General features: G+C 40.5%; 1 protein-coding gene across 5 annotated transcripts in view; it reads left to right on the top strand.

Moving 5' to 3' along the window:
• The window catches only part of HDAC8 (histone deacetylase 8), a 213,078-nt gene that overhangs the window by 146,059 nt on the left and 50,450 nt on the right, over positions 1 to 16,569 (top strand). For 2 of the 5 annotated variants that reach the window (XM_048213399.2, XM_048213402.2), the window contains one exon: positions 6,748 to 8,173. The exons of 2 other annotated variants lie outside the window; for them this stretch is intronic. In XM_048213399.2, coding sequence (XP_048069356.1) covers positions 6,748 to 6,825 — 78 coding nt within the window. In that variant the 3' untranslated portion in view covers positions 6,826 to 8,173. Of the gene's footprint in view, positions 1 to 6,747; positions 8,174 to 11,290; positions 14,277 to 16,569 lie in introns of those variants that run through there. One more of the 5 variants, XM_057312474.1, reaches the window with a different exon arrangement.

Here is a 16,569-nt window from a genome sequence, read left to right as displayed (position 1 = left end):
GCTGACAGGTGCCAGAAGGGAAGAGATGTTAGCAAATGTTCTTTTCCAGCCCCAAAGAAGCTGTCCCAAAAGGGAGACAGAACAAGGCAGCTCATAAAATCCTTCAACTGAGGGGTGTAGCGAGACCTATCTAATTACACAAGATTAGAAACGGTTCAACTTGTTGAGAATGTGCTACATGTGAAATGAAATAAAAGGACACTTCTTGTACCCCAGAATGATACTACATTGGGAGGAAAGTACAAAGGGGTTTGTTCATGCTATCACTAACAACAGTGTTTCTCATCCAACATTTTCGACACATCTGGCTCTAATGTGGTGGTCTGAGTGAAGTAAGTTAACTTTTTACCCACTGTTCTGGCCCTCCTTTTCTTTCTTCGCTGTGCAGTTCCGCTTGTGTTGGCATTGTCCTTCTCTCACCCATCCCTCCCCAAGCTAACAGAGATAGAAGAGGGTTGCCCTGAGGAACTTGGCTTCTCTCTGGACTCATGATTGTTTTACTGTTCAGATAGCACTAACAATGATTGGGAAGTTAGACCAGTCTTATTTGTGCCAGCTGAATTCAACAGATCTTAGCTTTGGCCTTCTACCCAATTTGTTAAACTACTTACACTGAATAAGAATTCCCTGAGTGATTGATGAGTCAAAAAAAAATCCTGATTTCGAAAATCAAGGAAGGATCACCTCAATTACTCTTCACTAACATGCTCAGGGAATCTGGTGTCTGCCTAACAAGTTTCCAGCCAAGAAGGGAGTAATTGACCATTATGTACCCGCATTGGCCAAAAAAAAAAAAAAAAAAAAAAAAAAAAGCATTTGGTCTTTACATACTGAAAGTCTATGAGATAGATGTATTTCCCGTGAATATAGATCTTTCAACGTACAAAATGAGTTTTCTTCTACACGTCCCTTGTCAGAACAGAAAAAGGGTTTTACTCTCCCACAACCAGAGAAACATAGTAGGATTTTGCAAATGGCTATGGTTAGAAGCCAAAGTTTCTATATTTTTTTAGTTCTGTGATACAAAACAAATGTTCATGTTTACCCATCTTTTTACCTTCTTTAAATTTGTGCCTCACAAGACTTTGCAAACACCAAAATGTGTAAGTCTAAGCTGACAGGGATTGTCTACTGTGATTATAAGGTACAATTTAAATTGTGCTTGGTCTTGACTTTTTTTTTTAGGACTTTTTCATGTGTTCTGAATTCTCTCTGGACTACAGATTGTGGTTGGAAGGAAAGGGTCATGAATGATCTACAGGTCCTCTGAAAGGTGCAGTCTTCTCAGGGGCCTTTTGATGTATTTTTCCTGTCCGAAAACAATCCAACAGGGAACTTCTGTAACAAATGCCCGAGCCCCAACGAGTAACTAATATTGGGACATTTTATGCCCTCTGGCAAGCCGGGGGTGGTGGTGATGGTTTGGGGCATGTGTACCATTCAATGCCTGGAACATCACAAGGATGTCTGTCTGGGTAGGGCTGATGCTTGCTGCTTGGCACCATGAAGGGGCTAGCAAGAATAGCTATCTATAGCCTTTATCTAAAAGAAGCCTCACTTTTAGCAAACCTTCATTAAACGCATACTCTGTGCAAAGTCTTGTTAGGTTTCTGTAACATTCTATGTAATGTGTTATTAGATCTATTTTTCGAAGTGGTCAGGGAATGTCACCGATAATTTCCTGACTACTGCTACACATGGGCATGGTGCTGGGGATACCAAGATGAATCGGAAGTGTTTCCCGACTTATGGAGCTCAGAGTAAAGTGTGAGAAAGGAAAAAAAAAATACGGTGGGGTGTGAGAGTTGAGGTTCCCTGCCAAGAGCTTTGTGAGTGTAGGGAAAAGAACAATTAATTCTCTCAGGAGAGCATTGGGAAGACTCTCAGAGGAGATGATATTTGAGCCATATCTTAAAGGATGGGTAAGATTTCACCAGGCAGACAGGAGAGAAGGAAAGAGAATTCCAAGCAGAGGGAACAGCATGTGCAAAAGCTCATTAAAGCATGTTGCAAAGTTCTTTTTACCGTCACTTGAGAGGACAAATATAAGTTGTACTGATGTTGAGTTTGGATTTTTTTCTCATGATTACATTGCCATTTTTAAATATAGGGCATGATATTTTAAGGCAATGACGAGAAAAGACCCGATAGATTTGAAAGTTCTCCTTATTAAGCTGTGATGCTTATCTAGTATCTTGCACATAGCAGGCTCTCAATAAATGCTTGCTGAATGATGAGTCCCATATCTCTTTCCATTTATAAATTACTACTCTGTCAAGGATCAGCTTACAAAGCAAAACTTCTGCCCGTGGCTTAGGAATGGAAGTTCACAGTTCTGCTCTCTGTCACCCCAGCCTCCTCTACTCTCGAGAAGTATGTCTCTGCTACTGGACCTTAATTGTGTTTACAAGAAGCAGGGACAACTACCCTTGCTTTGAATCCTCAGTAACAGAGCTTTCTATTTGGAAGGCCTCTATATAATGGAAAGCCCACAAAGTGCCATTCGAACAGGCTAGTCCTCGTGTCGATGACATATGGGTTGGTATCCTAGGAACTTCAGTGATACTGGCTAATATAGACGAGTACACCTCACATTTTACATTTTATAGTGGAACCGAAACATGATTGCTCAAACACTATAAGGCAGTAAGGAAGATATGGGTTGTCTGCCCTGAATCGCCTTGACAGCGTGACATGGTACTGCCTATTCTTTTTTTGTTAAAAAAGGGAAGATAAATTTTTACTACTTTTATAAATTATGCAATAACCTTTAGGGCAGTAATAAATTTTTGCCTTGAAAATCACTAGGGAATAGATGACAGAGAATGTACATAGACATAAACCATTTGCAAATTATACACAAGTATACTTGTGACCCTTTTGTTGGGTTTTCAGATCCAGTCTTTGGGAAAATTCCCACCAGGGAATCTTGTTTCACTGTGAATCTAAGATGTATCAGAAATATATCTTTTTCAGTTCCAAACAGTGGCAGCTATGTGACTGGCTCTTTCCGGCCTAATCTCTATAGTTACACTTTTCTAAAGGCCACAACGCCAGGCCACAGAACGTACTGTCTTTCAGCCCCTGCACTGCACTGGGTACATTCTTTCTAGAAATAGTTATAGAGTGGCTCTTAGAGCCAAGCACAGTGGTGGGTTCTAAGAATACAGAAGTCAAGAAGACAGTCACCATGGTACCTTCAGCCTAATAAAGTGGCTCATAATCTTTTTGAGGTCAGGGTCCCTTTTAAAAATCTGATTCCAGCTGTCCTTACATTACTTAAATATTAGGATGGCAGCTCTCTTTCTCCCCAAAGAAAGGCAAGGACTTTTGTCCCTGATGAATGGAGTCTTGTGAAATCCAGTGTAAGAAGTTATTCCTTCTAGATGTTAACCTTTATCCTCTTTTGGAGCCTGTAGCACAGTAGAAAGAACATAGGCATTTGAGCCAAACAGTTTGGGATTCTGATCTTCTAAATAGCAGTGGGACCTTGGGTAATTTGACCAGTCTCTCAGAGGCTCAGTTTCCTCATGCCTAAGACCGTGATCCTCATATGCACTTTGCAGGGTGGCTCTGAAGATCGAATGAGTCCATGTGTATGAAGCACCTCGCACAAGGTCCATGCGCCAGGCAGCGTTAGTAAGTGACAAGGCTAGATTTTGAACCCGGGTCTTTCTGACTCAAAAAACCTCGTCTCTCTGCTTCCTCACAAAGGAGCTGAAAATACTAGATTATATAAAGACGTACCAAAACTCCATTAGGGAGGGAAGAAACACCACAGCCGAAGGGACTAGTGGATAGAAAGGGGGAAATGTCCTAATTTGTTTAGAGACACTTAAGACATCTGTGACAAAGCTGACACCAATTCCAGAGTCTCTGTAACCTTTTCTAGCTATGAACACTCAACAGGTCTCCCCGAGCAGTTGCATCCATTCCTTCTAGAAGCACGTACTGACTACCACTTTGTGCCCAATTCGGTCGTAGGTGCTTCTGGTGATTTAAAGGGCATGATCCGTGACTTCTAGGAACTTTTAGCCTAGTGGGGAGGCAGAAGCTGTACCCGAAAAACAATTAGAGAAAAATTACACAAGACAGTACATAAACAAGGACAAATGCCAAAGCCAGAGCTAAGGATATTAGCTTGGGCTGCCATAACAAAATAACATCCACCTGGGCAGCTTAAACAACAGAAATTTATTTTCTCACAGTTCTGGAGGCTAGAAGTCTAAGATCGAGATGCCAGCATGATCAGGTTCTGGTGAAGGCCTGGCTAGTATAGAGCTGCCTTCTTTCTCTGTCCTCACATGGGAAGAAGAGGAGAGAGTGAGCAAGCTCTCTGATGTCTCTTTCTTACAAGGTTACTAATCCCACCATGAGGATCCCAGCTTCAAGACCTCATAAAAACCTAAGTATCTTACAAAGACCCCATCTCCAAATACAGTCACACTGCATGGTAGGGCTCCAACATACGAATTTGGGGGAGGACACAGTTCAGTTTGTAGCACTATCCAAGAGTTATGACCATGAGAAGATGACTTTTCGTGGCTTAATTAAATTTTTTCCTGACACTACTAACATTTTTAAATACAGAATATAGTCATTAAAGCTTTTGGAAGGGAAACAAGTTGTCAACTGTATTCTCGTCACCATGGTGTCGCTGCTGTGGTTTAGACCCACCTCAGCTCTTGCCTGACCCATTGCAATAGTCTCATTCACTCACTCATTCATCCGAGTAATGTGTGCTTACTCTGTGCCACACACTCAGGGATCCAGTGGCTAAAAAGATTGGCATAATTCCTGCATTTAAGTGCTTACATTTTAGTCAGAGGACAGTGTTAAACAACTCACTTACCAAATTAATTATTTAAATCCAACCAAGATGAGTGCTACCAAGTAGCAGTAGAGAAAGTTGAAAGCATATGACATGGAGGTTGCCCTAATCTGGGGGAGCAGCAGGAAGACTGTGGTGAAATTAAAGCTGAGCTCTGAAGGCCAAGTGGAGGCAAGTAGGTAGGCAGAGAGCCTAGAAGGAGAGCTTTCCTGGCTGAGGAAGCACTCTGTGTGAAGGCCCCAGGCGAGAATAAAGCAGTGCTCCTTTGAAGAACTCAAGGAGAGACTGTAAGGCTGGAGCTGGGAGATCTAGAGTGAGGTTGGAAAGGTAGCCGTGAGGCCAGTTGTTACAAGACCTTGTAGGCCATGGCAAGGATGTAGACTTCCAAGCACCAAGTAATGGGCGACACTGAAGGGTTTTAAGCGAGGGAAAACCACAATTAGGTATGTGCGTGATGTGTGTGTGTGTGCGCGTGCATGTGCCTGTGTGTGTGTGTGTGTGTGTGTATTAGCCTGCTCTGGCTGTCATAACAAAATGTCACAGGCTGGGAGGTTTAAACAACAGAACTTATTTTCTCACAGTTCTGGAGGCCAGTTGTCCCAAAGCAAGGTCCAGCAGAGTCAGTTTCTAGTAGGAGCTCTCTCACTGCCTTCCAAACAGCCACTTTCTTACATTGTTCTCACATAGCCTTTCCTCAGTACATGAACACCGGGGGGAAAGAAAGAGGAAAAGAGACAGAGAGAGAGAGACAGCATGCAGGCAAGCTCAGATGCCTCTTCTTATAGGGACACTAACCCTACGGGATGAGAGCGCTACCCTTATGACCTCATTTAACCTTAATATTACTTCCTTATTATAAATATAGTCACATTAGGGGTTAGGGATTTAACATGAATTTGAGGGGGGCACAATCCAGTCCCTAATGTGTGTGTGTGTGTGTGTGTGTGTGTGTGTGTGATCAGTCTGGCGTTTGTGTAGCCAATAGATCGGAGAAAAGCACTCCAGTGGTAATAGAGTGACCAGTTAGGAGGCTGTCGCGGTAATCTAGATTTCAAACACACCTTAGGAGTAGAACCAACAAGGCTTATTGATAGATTACATGTAGGGGTGAGAAAGAGGGACGTGTCATGGAGGACCTCAAGGTTCTTTCTTGGGCAACTGGGTAAATGGTTGATTGATAAAGGGAGCCCTGGAGGAGGACGTGGGGGTTGCAGATGCAGCCATGAGTGCAGCTCAAATGGTTTCCCTCCCTCCAGTTTTTCCATCCATAATCTATCCTTCATATCAGTTATTTTTGAGCAATGCCACTTTAATCATGCTACCCCCCTGCTTCAAATACATACACACGCACGCAAAACCTCCCAGAGCTTACAGGTCTAGAATTCTTAGCAGAGTACACAGGATCCTTCTAGATTGGGCCCTAATCTATTTTTCCCACTATACTTGCCCTACCTCTTGAGCTATGGTTCTAGCCATGCCCTTGACCAAGATATTCTTTCTACCAAGAATCCTTCCTCCCACATGCTGCCTGATGAAATCCTATTCTTCCTTCAAGCTCCAGTTCCCATGTCATCTGTGAAGTCCTCCCCGGCCACCCCTCCCCTCCATAGTCACTTCTTTTTCTAAGAACCTGATACATAGAATTATCTGAGCCCTCATCATACTGCATTGTAATGCATTTCCTCATCTCTTTCCCCAGCTAAACTAAATGCAAGGGCAAAAATTTTGTGTTTGATATTTCTGTCCATCCCCTATTCCTACCACAGTGCCTGGAAACAAGTAGGTACTTAGATATAATGATGATAATAACAGCAAACACTCATAGAGTAATTACCAAATGTCTGACACTGTTCTAAGTGCTTTAGATGCTCAACAATTATATGCTCAACAGTTCAATTATTATCCCCATTTCGCAGACGGCTTGCCCATGTTGGCAGAATGAATCAGTGGCAGCACCAGGATTGAAATCCAGGCAGGCTGGCTCCGGAATCTGAGCTCTTCACCACTGCACTGCGCAGCCTCCCAATGTTTTTTTGTTATGCAAATGATTGGCTGTTGCTCTTGAGACTCTCTTTCCAGCAGGGCCGTCTTCATCTCTTTCCACCCCACTGTTTTCTTGTCTGTTATTTACTTGGAGCCTGGGATCTGCTTTGATGAGGACCTCAGGGAGTGGGGGAGGGATTACTCTACTAAAACCAGAGGCTATGCAGGAAGAGAAGTACAGAACTATCCCCTCCCCCCTTTATCCTTCCCTTTTATCCTACTATCCCACTCCTCAAGCACCAGATACCTGTTTACTTCTGCCATAGAAGGAAGCAAAGGCCTGCCCTCTTTTCCTCCCAGTCTCATTTTTCTACCCTGTTTGGCTGCCAGCTCCTCCCTGCCCAACCTTTTGTAGTCTAGGAACTAGGCTTAGCTAACTCCTGCAAATTCCATTTCACACACAGGCTCAAATTGAGTGTGTGCCCTGCTATGCCCCCAGCTGGGCCTATCTCATTTTGCTCTGCCTGATATTTTGTTTTGTTTAGCTTTGTTTTTGAGGGGGAGTGGAGTTTTGGGTTTGATTCCCACAAGAGAGAGAGGTCCCTGCTGTTTTACTTTGAGCGAGCACTAGCTCAGCTCCGGAGTGAAGCCTTCACCACCACCCCCAGACTAATATAGCAACTACAAAGAGAAAGTGGCAGGCGGAGTAACAACTGCACAGTTGTGTTCATTCCCCCACTTTGCATGTCCTTGGCATTTACGTACTTTGGTTTGTACTGTTTTGTTTCGTTTTTGAGAATTTTTAGAAGGGTAAAGGGTAAAAGCATGGTTCCTGAAGACAGATACACCCACCACTTAATAATTGTATGACCCAGGGAAGTTGTTTAACCTCTCTGTGTTTCAATTTCCTCATCGGTAAAATGGAGCTAATATAGTACCTACTGCATAGGATGCTTATGAGGATTTAATGAATCAACCAATGTGAAACATCTAGAACTATACTACATACATAGTAAGTGCCAGTAAACATTAGCTGATAATATTTTTTGAATACACTGTAGTGGGCGCCTGGGTGGCTCAGTCGGTTGGGTGTCTGCCTTCGGCTCGGGTCATGATCCCAGGGTCCTGGGATTGAGCCCCATGTTGGGCTCCCTGCTCAGTGGGGAGCCTGCTTCTCCTCCCTCTGCCCCTTCACCCCTGCTGGTGCGCTCTCTCTCTCTGTCTCTGCTCTCTCTCTCTCAAATAAATAAATAAAAATCTTTAAAAATAAATAAATAAATAATACAGTATAGTAACAGAGAAGAATATAACAAATGCACATGTCCCCACTATTCAGAATTAAAATTGGTTAAGATTTTATCTTAGCTTTACGTCTTTTCTTAAAAATAAATTATTATAGATAAGCTGAATATTCTCTGACCCTCATCCCCAGTCCTGTTCTGCTTCTGACTCCCCAAAGGCAGCCATTGTCATGAATTTGATGTGTATCTTTTCAGTCCATTTTCACAGTAATCAGAAACAAGATTTGATATAGGAAAGGGGGGTGAGTGGCTTAGTTGTTGTTTTTTATTTACACAAATGGTATTGTAATGTTCATACTTTACAACCTGCTTTTTTCATTCAATGTTGTTTTTGAGATCTATCCATATAGATCTACTTCAGTCCATTTAACTGCTCTATAATATCCATAGATACAAACATCCATACTATCTGTAACATGAATATCCTGCTTTATTTATCCATGCAGATCTGTATGGACATTTGGATCAGTCTGAGTTTTTTGCCACTGAATTCAGTCAGTTGCAGTGAGCATTCTTGTACTTGTCTCCTCTGGCACATGTGCAAGTTTCTGTAGAGCATAGAGCTGCAAATGTAATTTCTGGGTCATAGGGTCTATCCATTTTCAATTTCTCTAGACACTGCAGTCTGGCAGAAGCAGTGAGTACAGTGAGTAAGAGCATGACCTGGGGCCCGACCGATCTAGGCTCAAATCCCAGCTCTCTTTCTTCCTAAGCGGTGTGACTCTGAGCAATTCTTTGTGCCTCAGTCTCCCTATCTGTAAAATGAGGAGAATATACATGCCTATTAAGGTTGTTGTGTGCATTAAATGCAATAAGGCATTTAAGGGACTTTGGTGACTAAAACATGGTAAACTCTTATTCTTTTTTTACTATATTTTATCACATATTTCCCCCACAAATGTGAGAGTAGACCTTTTGTAAAGTATAGATATGCAAATAGAAAAAATACTAGAAGCACATTCATCAAAATGTGAACTATTATTAGAAATATAAGTGACCTTTTTTGTGGTTTTGTGTGTTTTTTAATAACTTCCAAGTTTTCTACAAATGAAATGTATTACCTTTGTGATTAGAAAGCAAAATCACAGTAAATGCAATTTTTAATGAAAAAGACTTTATAAAGGAATTGAGGTTAAAGAAATTCTCATCTGGTGAGCAAGTTCACTACAATAGTGAAAGAGGTCTTAAGAAGTAGCTTTATCAAAGTTTAGAAACAATCTAAGTGCTTACCAGTAGAGGATTGATAAAATACAGCACATTGTGGAAGGATCTACAAGATAATATGGTTAAATGAAAAGGGCAAGTACAAAACACTATGTAGAGTGTTACCATACTGTGTTAAATTGTATTTTTATGTTTACATATGCAGTCTACTTCTTGAAAGAGTCAGGAACATGCTGGTAAGGGAACTGGGTGTCTAGGGCATGTCAGAGATTATTCTTTTACTAAATATCCTTTTCCACCTTTGGAATTTCATATCATATGCATCTATTGCTTACTCGGATTGTTAAAATAAAATGCTTCTAAAGTAGCTTATGCTAGAATTTAGTGGGCTTTTTGGAGTTATTGTCAGTATCTCAACTACCTTTAATCTGGCTTCCAAAGTTAAGGGGGGGGGAGCTAGATCAGGGCATCCGGCTGGAGAGTCTCTACTCAACACCAGCTAAGCTGCTGTCCTACCCCCAATGCAAACCGCATTCAAAGTTAATCAGGCACAGAAGGGTGGAAAGTGATTCTAGAAGGGCATAACTGCCCAAGTAGAGGAATGGGTGTGTGTGCGTGTGTGTGTATGACTACAAACAATTATGTGAAAAAAATCTAAGATGGAGAATGGTAAGAGAAGTAGCTAAGAAGGTACGGGGAGCTGCCAAGCTAAGGAGCCAACGTTTTCTGAGTCACGCTAAAGAGCTCAGCCCCTCCCATCAAAGATGGAGTGTCACCAAAGCATTTACAGTAAAGGAGTGACAAGATCCAGTTTGTATTTTTGCGAGTTTACGTGGGGCTGCTGTACAAAGGATGACTTTGAGAGACAGGAAGAACAGCTCAGAAGCTGGTAAGAGATGATAAAGGCCTGAATTTAAAATGTGAGCTGGGATTTGAACCCAGGCCTGCCTGACTCCAAAGATCAAGCGTTATTTCTCCATATAACACACTGCCTGAAGAAATGAACCATTGAGTTCCTTTGTACCAGCTTTCACAGCACTCACACCAGAAGTACTACAGCAGATATACAATTTCATTTACATTGAGATAAAAAGGAAAAGACCACTTCTTAATCAATCCTGTGGGTTCACAAAAGCAAGTGCTTTTAAAGATGGAAACCTTGACATACATGCTGTCACCCTTCTGGTTTGGCTATTCATTAAGTACTCCTGCTTACAACATCTTGGGAAAACAGGAAGTTGGCATCCTTCCTTGCTCTTTAAATATTTTGCTTCCTATTAGTATGAATTTCCTAGGATAGTTTACACTTCAGGTACTGAAAATTAAAGAAGAGTATCGTCCATGAATTCCCAATTTTAAAAAACAACGGAATATGAATAACACTAACATTGTAACTAACATATTTTAATTTTTGATTTTTCAAAAGGCAATTCATGAATTGGGTATCTCAGGGTCCATGTTAAGAACATTGTTATCATAAACTCCTAATAGAAAGGGCAGGGTTTATTCATGCTGTATCTGTCCTCAATGCCTAGAATGTAGCAGATTCTTAATGAATGAATGAATGAATGGTTGGATGGATGAATGAATGGTAAAAGATTGTAGCCGTAGACTGGAGAGACTATTCTGAGCCTATACCTTTTGTAGCACCAGTTTGCATGCCTTCCTTTTGCTTTTTTCTCCTATAAGTAGAATACAAAATAGCAAAGCTGAGAACACTGATTTATAGGAGCTTTGTGGGGGGGGAGAGAAAAGAGATAATTTAATGACCCTAATTTTTTAAAAAAAACTACTTTATCAAGATGTAACTCTCATACCATAAAAATCTCCCATTTAAAGTGAGCAACTCAGTGGTATTAGTATATTCACAAAGGTGTACAATCGTTACCACTATCTAATTCCAGAACATTTTCATCCCCTTCTAGAAGAAATCCCATACCCACTAGCAGTCAGTCTCCATTCCTCTCCCCACCAACCCAAGTGACAACTGATCTATTTTCTATCTCTGTAGATTTTCCTGTTCTGGATATTTCATATGAATGGAATTCTACAGTATGTGGTCTTTTATCACTGGCTTCTTCCACTTCGCATAAAGTTTTCAACAGTCATCACATTGCAGCGTGTATTAGTATTTCTTTTCTTTTTATTGCCATATAGGAGCTTTCTGAGTCAGTAATTTGTGGTTTAAGTTGTCACAGTATTTCCTACATTTTGGACAACCAAAGGAATTCATCTGAAACTGAAGGGAAGCCAGCATGAACACAACCCAGAATGAATGAGATTACAGCCATCCTCATCTTTGGCAGTGGCACAATTATGCAGAGCCAAAGATCTGTCTTAATAGGATGGCAGGCCCAAGTTATGTGTTGTGACCTCCTGCTGGCAGTGGTCTAGTGTGGGAAGGGCTCAGGGGTGCTGGTATAACGGGCTGAGGCGAGTGCCTCATAGCTTGTGTTTCTGGCTTGAGCAGAGCTTGGGTGCAATTCCTCGTCTTCAGACATCTGAGAAAAAGTATGTCGGGGATCTCCTGGTTCCATTCGTTCTGTTTGCCAGTGGGCAGAGTACACTGCGCTGTGCAGACAGGTTAGACAGTTTCTTGTAGGCTGATGAAAGCAGATTAAAAAACCATCGGCTTGGTGGGAAACTAGCTCAGAATCCAATCCAAACGTCAGATGAAATATTTACACAGCCAGGAGATAAACCAAGGGAAACAGGGTGCCCTTTGTGTGCGCCTCTGAGTGTGCGGGCGCACAGAGCTGCTGACCATTTGTCAGCTTCCAAGATTTATTCTGCTGCTTCTGGCAAGGGACAACCTAATGATTTAATAGCTTGTCAACACCTACACAGAGAAACAAGGACTGGCACTTCCTCGTTTCTTATTTTCTTTGCTTTAAATAGGAATTCCTATTCTAAGTCACTGGAACCTGGAAATCAGACTGTCAGGTTTCTCTTGACTTGAGTGCACAGTTCCTGAATCTGAGCATGATGAATGTTATAACTTTCCTGTTATACAAACACAGGGTTGCTACCCTTTCAGAAGAACCCATTGAGTTCATGTCCTAAAGCCTGAGTGTTTGCTTCAGACCATTGCCGTGAGCCAATTTCAAATGGAGTGAAACTGTTTTGTTTCTGTCCCATGAACGTCTTGAGTTGAATGCCTGCTTGAGCAATCCAGTGCCTAGTTGCCACATTTACATTTGAGATGGAGAAGTTATTTAGAGGGTTTAGTGGGGAGGAAGACTGGACTTCTTGTGTAGAGTATTATTCTCCAGGCATCCATTGGCAGTTGTAGGTTCCCTGAAAGCAGGAACCATGTCCTTTTCAGCATAGCAAATCCCACAGTGCCTAGACACTGTAGTGTCTGGCACACAGTCACTTTACTTGCCTGATTTTCAGACAATTCAACCATGATCTAGCGAACAGAATGACAAGTTAACCAGAAGATGATATTTTATATTAGAATAATGCCTTAGGTACACTGGCCCTTTATCCCAAAGAAAGGTAGAATAGCGAAGTGGTATAGAGCTTTATTTCTCAACCTTTAGTATGCATGCGAATTACCTAGAGCCTGTTAAATGCAGTTTCTGATTCAGTAAGTCCAAGGTGGGACCTGAGATTGTGGCTTTCTTGTAAGCTTCCGGGTGATACAATGTTGCTGGTCCAGGGACCACACTGGAGTAGCAAGGATCTAAAACTCTGTTTTTCAATACGGTAACCACCAGCACTTGGAATGTGGCTGGTCCTGGTTAGGATGTGCTGAAGGTGTAAAATAATAGACTGGATTTCAAAGACTTAGTTAGAAAAAATGTAAAATATCTCATTAATAGTTTTATATTGGTTATATGTTGAAACAGTAATATTTTGAGTATAGTGGGTTAATAAAATGTATTCTTAAAATTAAATTCACCTGTTTCTTTTTACTTTTTAAAGTGGCCACTCGAAAAATTTTTAATTACATATGTGGCTCACATTATATTTCTACTAACTAACACTAGTCTAGAGCAGGTGCTAAAAACTTTTTCAGTAAAGAGCCAGATACTAAATATTTTAGGCTTTTCAGGCCATATGGTCTCTGTCCTACTTTTTAACTCTACTGTTGTGAGCACAAAAGCAGCCACAGACAATACATAAATGAACAAGCCTGGTTGGATTACAATAAAACTTTATTTACGAAAACAGGTAAGAGGTGGTAGCCTTGAAAACCAACAGCCCACAATAACGGTGAAAAACAGAGGCCTGGCAGCCACCAGAGGGAGCTGAACAGTGCTGGAGCTCCTTCAAATCCTCATTCCCAGAGAATTATTATTTGACCTGTCTGGTTGTTCCCTGGAAGACACCACTTGCAAGGCTTTATTTATTAGATGTGACTCAAGAGCTTATTCGGTGTGAAAAACTTTTTCCCTCGGGCATTTGTCAAAAACAATTAGATGCAAATGATTAACTGCACAGCTGCCTGAGGCAGGAGATAACAGTTTGGGCAAACATTAGGCTAATCAAAAAGCTTAAAAGAAAAAGCTAGGGAATGAGATGTCTATAGGGACTTTGAAAAGCTTCAACAGATTCCTGGGAATCTAGGAGGGGACACGCATGCCCAGAACTGTGTGCATGCTGGGGCTTTGTGCATGCACAGAAAAGGCCTGAGAAAGGCCTCTGGCTGACCTTCAAGCTCTGCACAAGTGAAGTGCTAAGACAGAGTGATGAACTGCCTGGCTGAATGTTGAGGGTGTGCCTCCAACATGCACACAGAACCTCTTGGCAAAGACCGGGAGACTTACAGGCATTTCAGGACATCTCTGTCCAGCCATTAGCTGAACATTAAGCTAACCAAGTAGAGACTTCAGTGACCACACATTACAAAGAATACAAACTTTATAGAATTAATTTGGAAAGGTCACTAAACAAATAAATATGACTAGCAACAACCCTGGGGAGGGAGAGAATCTGATTTCCAGAGTTACCACATTACATAATTTTAAATATCCACTTTTCTACAAAAATTAGACATGTAAAGAAAGAAAGTATGGTCAATACACTGGAAAACATTAATCAACATAAGCTGTCCCAAAGAATGGCTACACGTTGGACTTACTAGACAAGGACTTTAAATCAGCTACTTTAAAATATGTGCAAAGAGTTAAAGAACAGTATGAGAACAATTTCTCACCAAAGAACACCAATACCCAAAAATTATAAAATAAAATAAAATAAAATACAAATGCTAATTCTGGAGTTGAAAAGTACAATAATTGAAATGAAAAACTCACTAGAAGAGTTCAGCAGTTTTCAGCAGGCAGAAGACAGAATCCACAAACATGAAAACAGGTCAATTGATATTATCCTGTCTGAGGAGCAGAAGTAAAAATAATAAAGAAAAATTAACAGAACTTCAGACACCTGTGTGGCACTATCAGGTGTACCAACATATACATAACAGGAATCCCAGAAGGAAAGGAGGATATTTGAAAAAATAATGCCCAAAACTTCCCAAATTTGATGAAAGACATTGATCAATATACCCAAGAAGCTCAACAAATTCAAAGTAGGATAAACTCAAAGATATCCACACTGAGACACATCATAACTGCCCAAAGACAAACACAAAGTGAGAACTTGAAAGCAGCAAGAGAAAACTCATCATGTACAAGGAGTCCTCAGTAAAGTTAACAGCTAACTTCTGATCAGAAGCCATGGAGGCCAGATATTCAAAGTGCTGAAAGAAAAAAAAAACCTCAACCAAGAATTCTATATCTGGCAAAACTATTCATCAAAAATGAAGGGGAGGGTCACTTGGGTGCCCCAGTCAGTGAAGCATCTGCCTTCAGCTCAGGTCATGATCCTGGGGTCCTGGGATCAAGCCCCACATCGGGCTCCCTGCTCAGCAGGGAGCCTGCTTCTCCCTCTCCCTCTGCCTGCTGTTCCCCCTGCTTGTACTCTTTCTCTCTCTCTCAAATAAATAAATAAATAAAATCTTTAAAAAAAAAAGAAGGGGAAGTTTAAACATTCATAGATAAACACTGAGTGAATTTAATGCTACAAGAAATACTAAACCTGCCTTACAAGAAATACTAAAAGGAATCCTGTAGGACAGTAGATAGTAATTTGAACCTATATGAAAATAAAGATCACCAGTAAGAGTCACTACATAGGTAAATATAAAAGTGCAAATGTATTTTTTATTTTTCCCTTATATGCTTTTAAAAGCAACTGCATATAGCAATAATTATAAATCTGCTTTTGATGAGTATACAATGTATAAAGATGTAACTAGTTTGATAATAATAGCATAAAGGGGTGGTGTGGGAATGGAACAGTATAGTAGTAAAGTATTTGTATAATGCCAAAATTAATTTGGTATTAAATCAAATTAGATTGTTAAAAGTTAAGATGTTAATTGTAATCCCCAGGTCAACCACTAAGCAAAAAAAGCACACTCAGCACACACACACACACACACACACACACACACACCATACATTTAGATCTATTTAAAGCAATAAGGAAATTAAAATATCACAGTAGAAGATATGTATTTAATATTCAAAAGAAGGCAGTAATGGAGGAATAGAGAAACAAAAAAAGCATAAAATGTAGAAAATAAACAGCAATGGCATACATAAGCCATGTCTTAGCAGTACCTGCATTAAATGTAAATGAATTAAACACTCCAATTAAGTCAGAGATTGGCAAAATGGATTTATAAAACATCATCCAACTATATGTTGTTTATAAGAGAAATACTTTAAATTCATAGTCACACATAGATTGAAAGTAAAAAGATGGTCAAAGATACATTATACACACAATAACCAAAAGACAGCTGGGTGGCCATACTAATATTAGACAAAATGGACTATAAAACAAAAATTGGTACTAGAGACAATGAAAGACATTTTATGATGGTAAAAGTGTCAAGCATTGGGAAAATATAACAATTATAAATATATATATGCACCTAACAACAGAGCCCCAAAATACATGAAGTAAAAACTGAAGAATTAAAAGGAAGAAATAAACAATTCAACAGTAATAGGTAGAAACATCAATACTCCATTTTCTTTTTTCTAATTTTTTTAAATTTTTTCACCTCTGTTGTTTTTTAGTTTTTTTTAATTTTTTTTTTTTAAAGATTTTTTATTTATTTATTCGACAGCGAGAGAGACAGCCAGCGAGAGAGGGAACACAAGCAGGGGGAGTGGGAGAGGAAGAAGCAGGCTCCTAGCAGAGGAGCCTGATGTGGGGCTCGATCCCAGAACACCGGGATCACGCCCTGAGCCGAAGGCAGACGCTTAA

This window comes from Ursus arctos, chromosome X (genome assembly GCF_023065955.2).
Source record: "Ursus arctos isolate Adak ecotype North America chromosome X, UrsArc2.0, whole genome shotgun sequence".
Classification (NCBI taxonomy): Eukaryota; Metazoa; Chordata; class Mammalia; order Carnivora; family Ursidae; genus Ursus; species Ursus arctos.
Note: the sequence above shows the minus strand (reverse complement) of the source record. Positions and strands in the feature narration are given on the sequence as shown.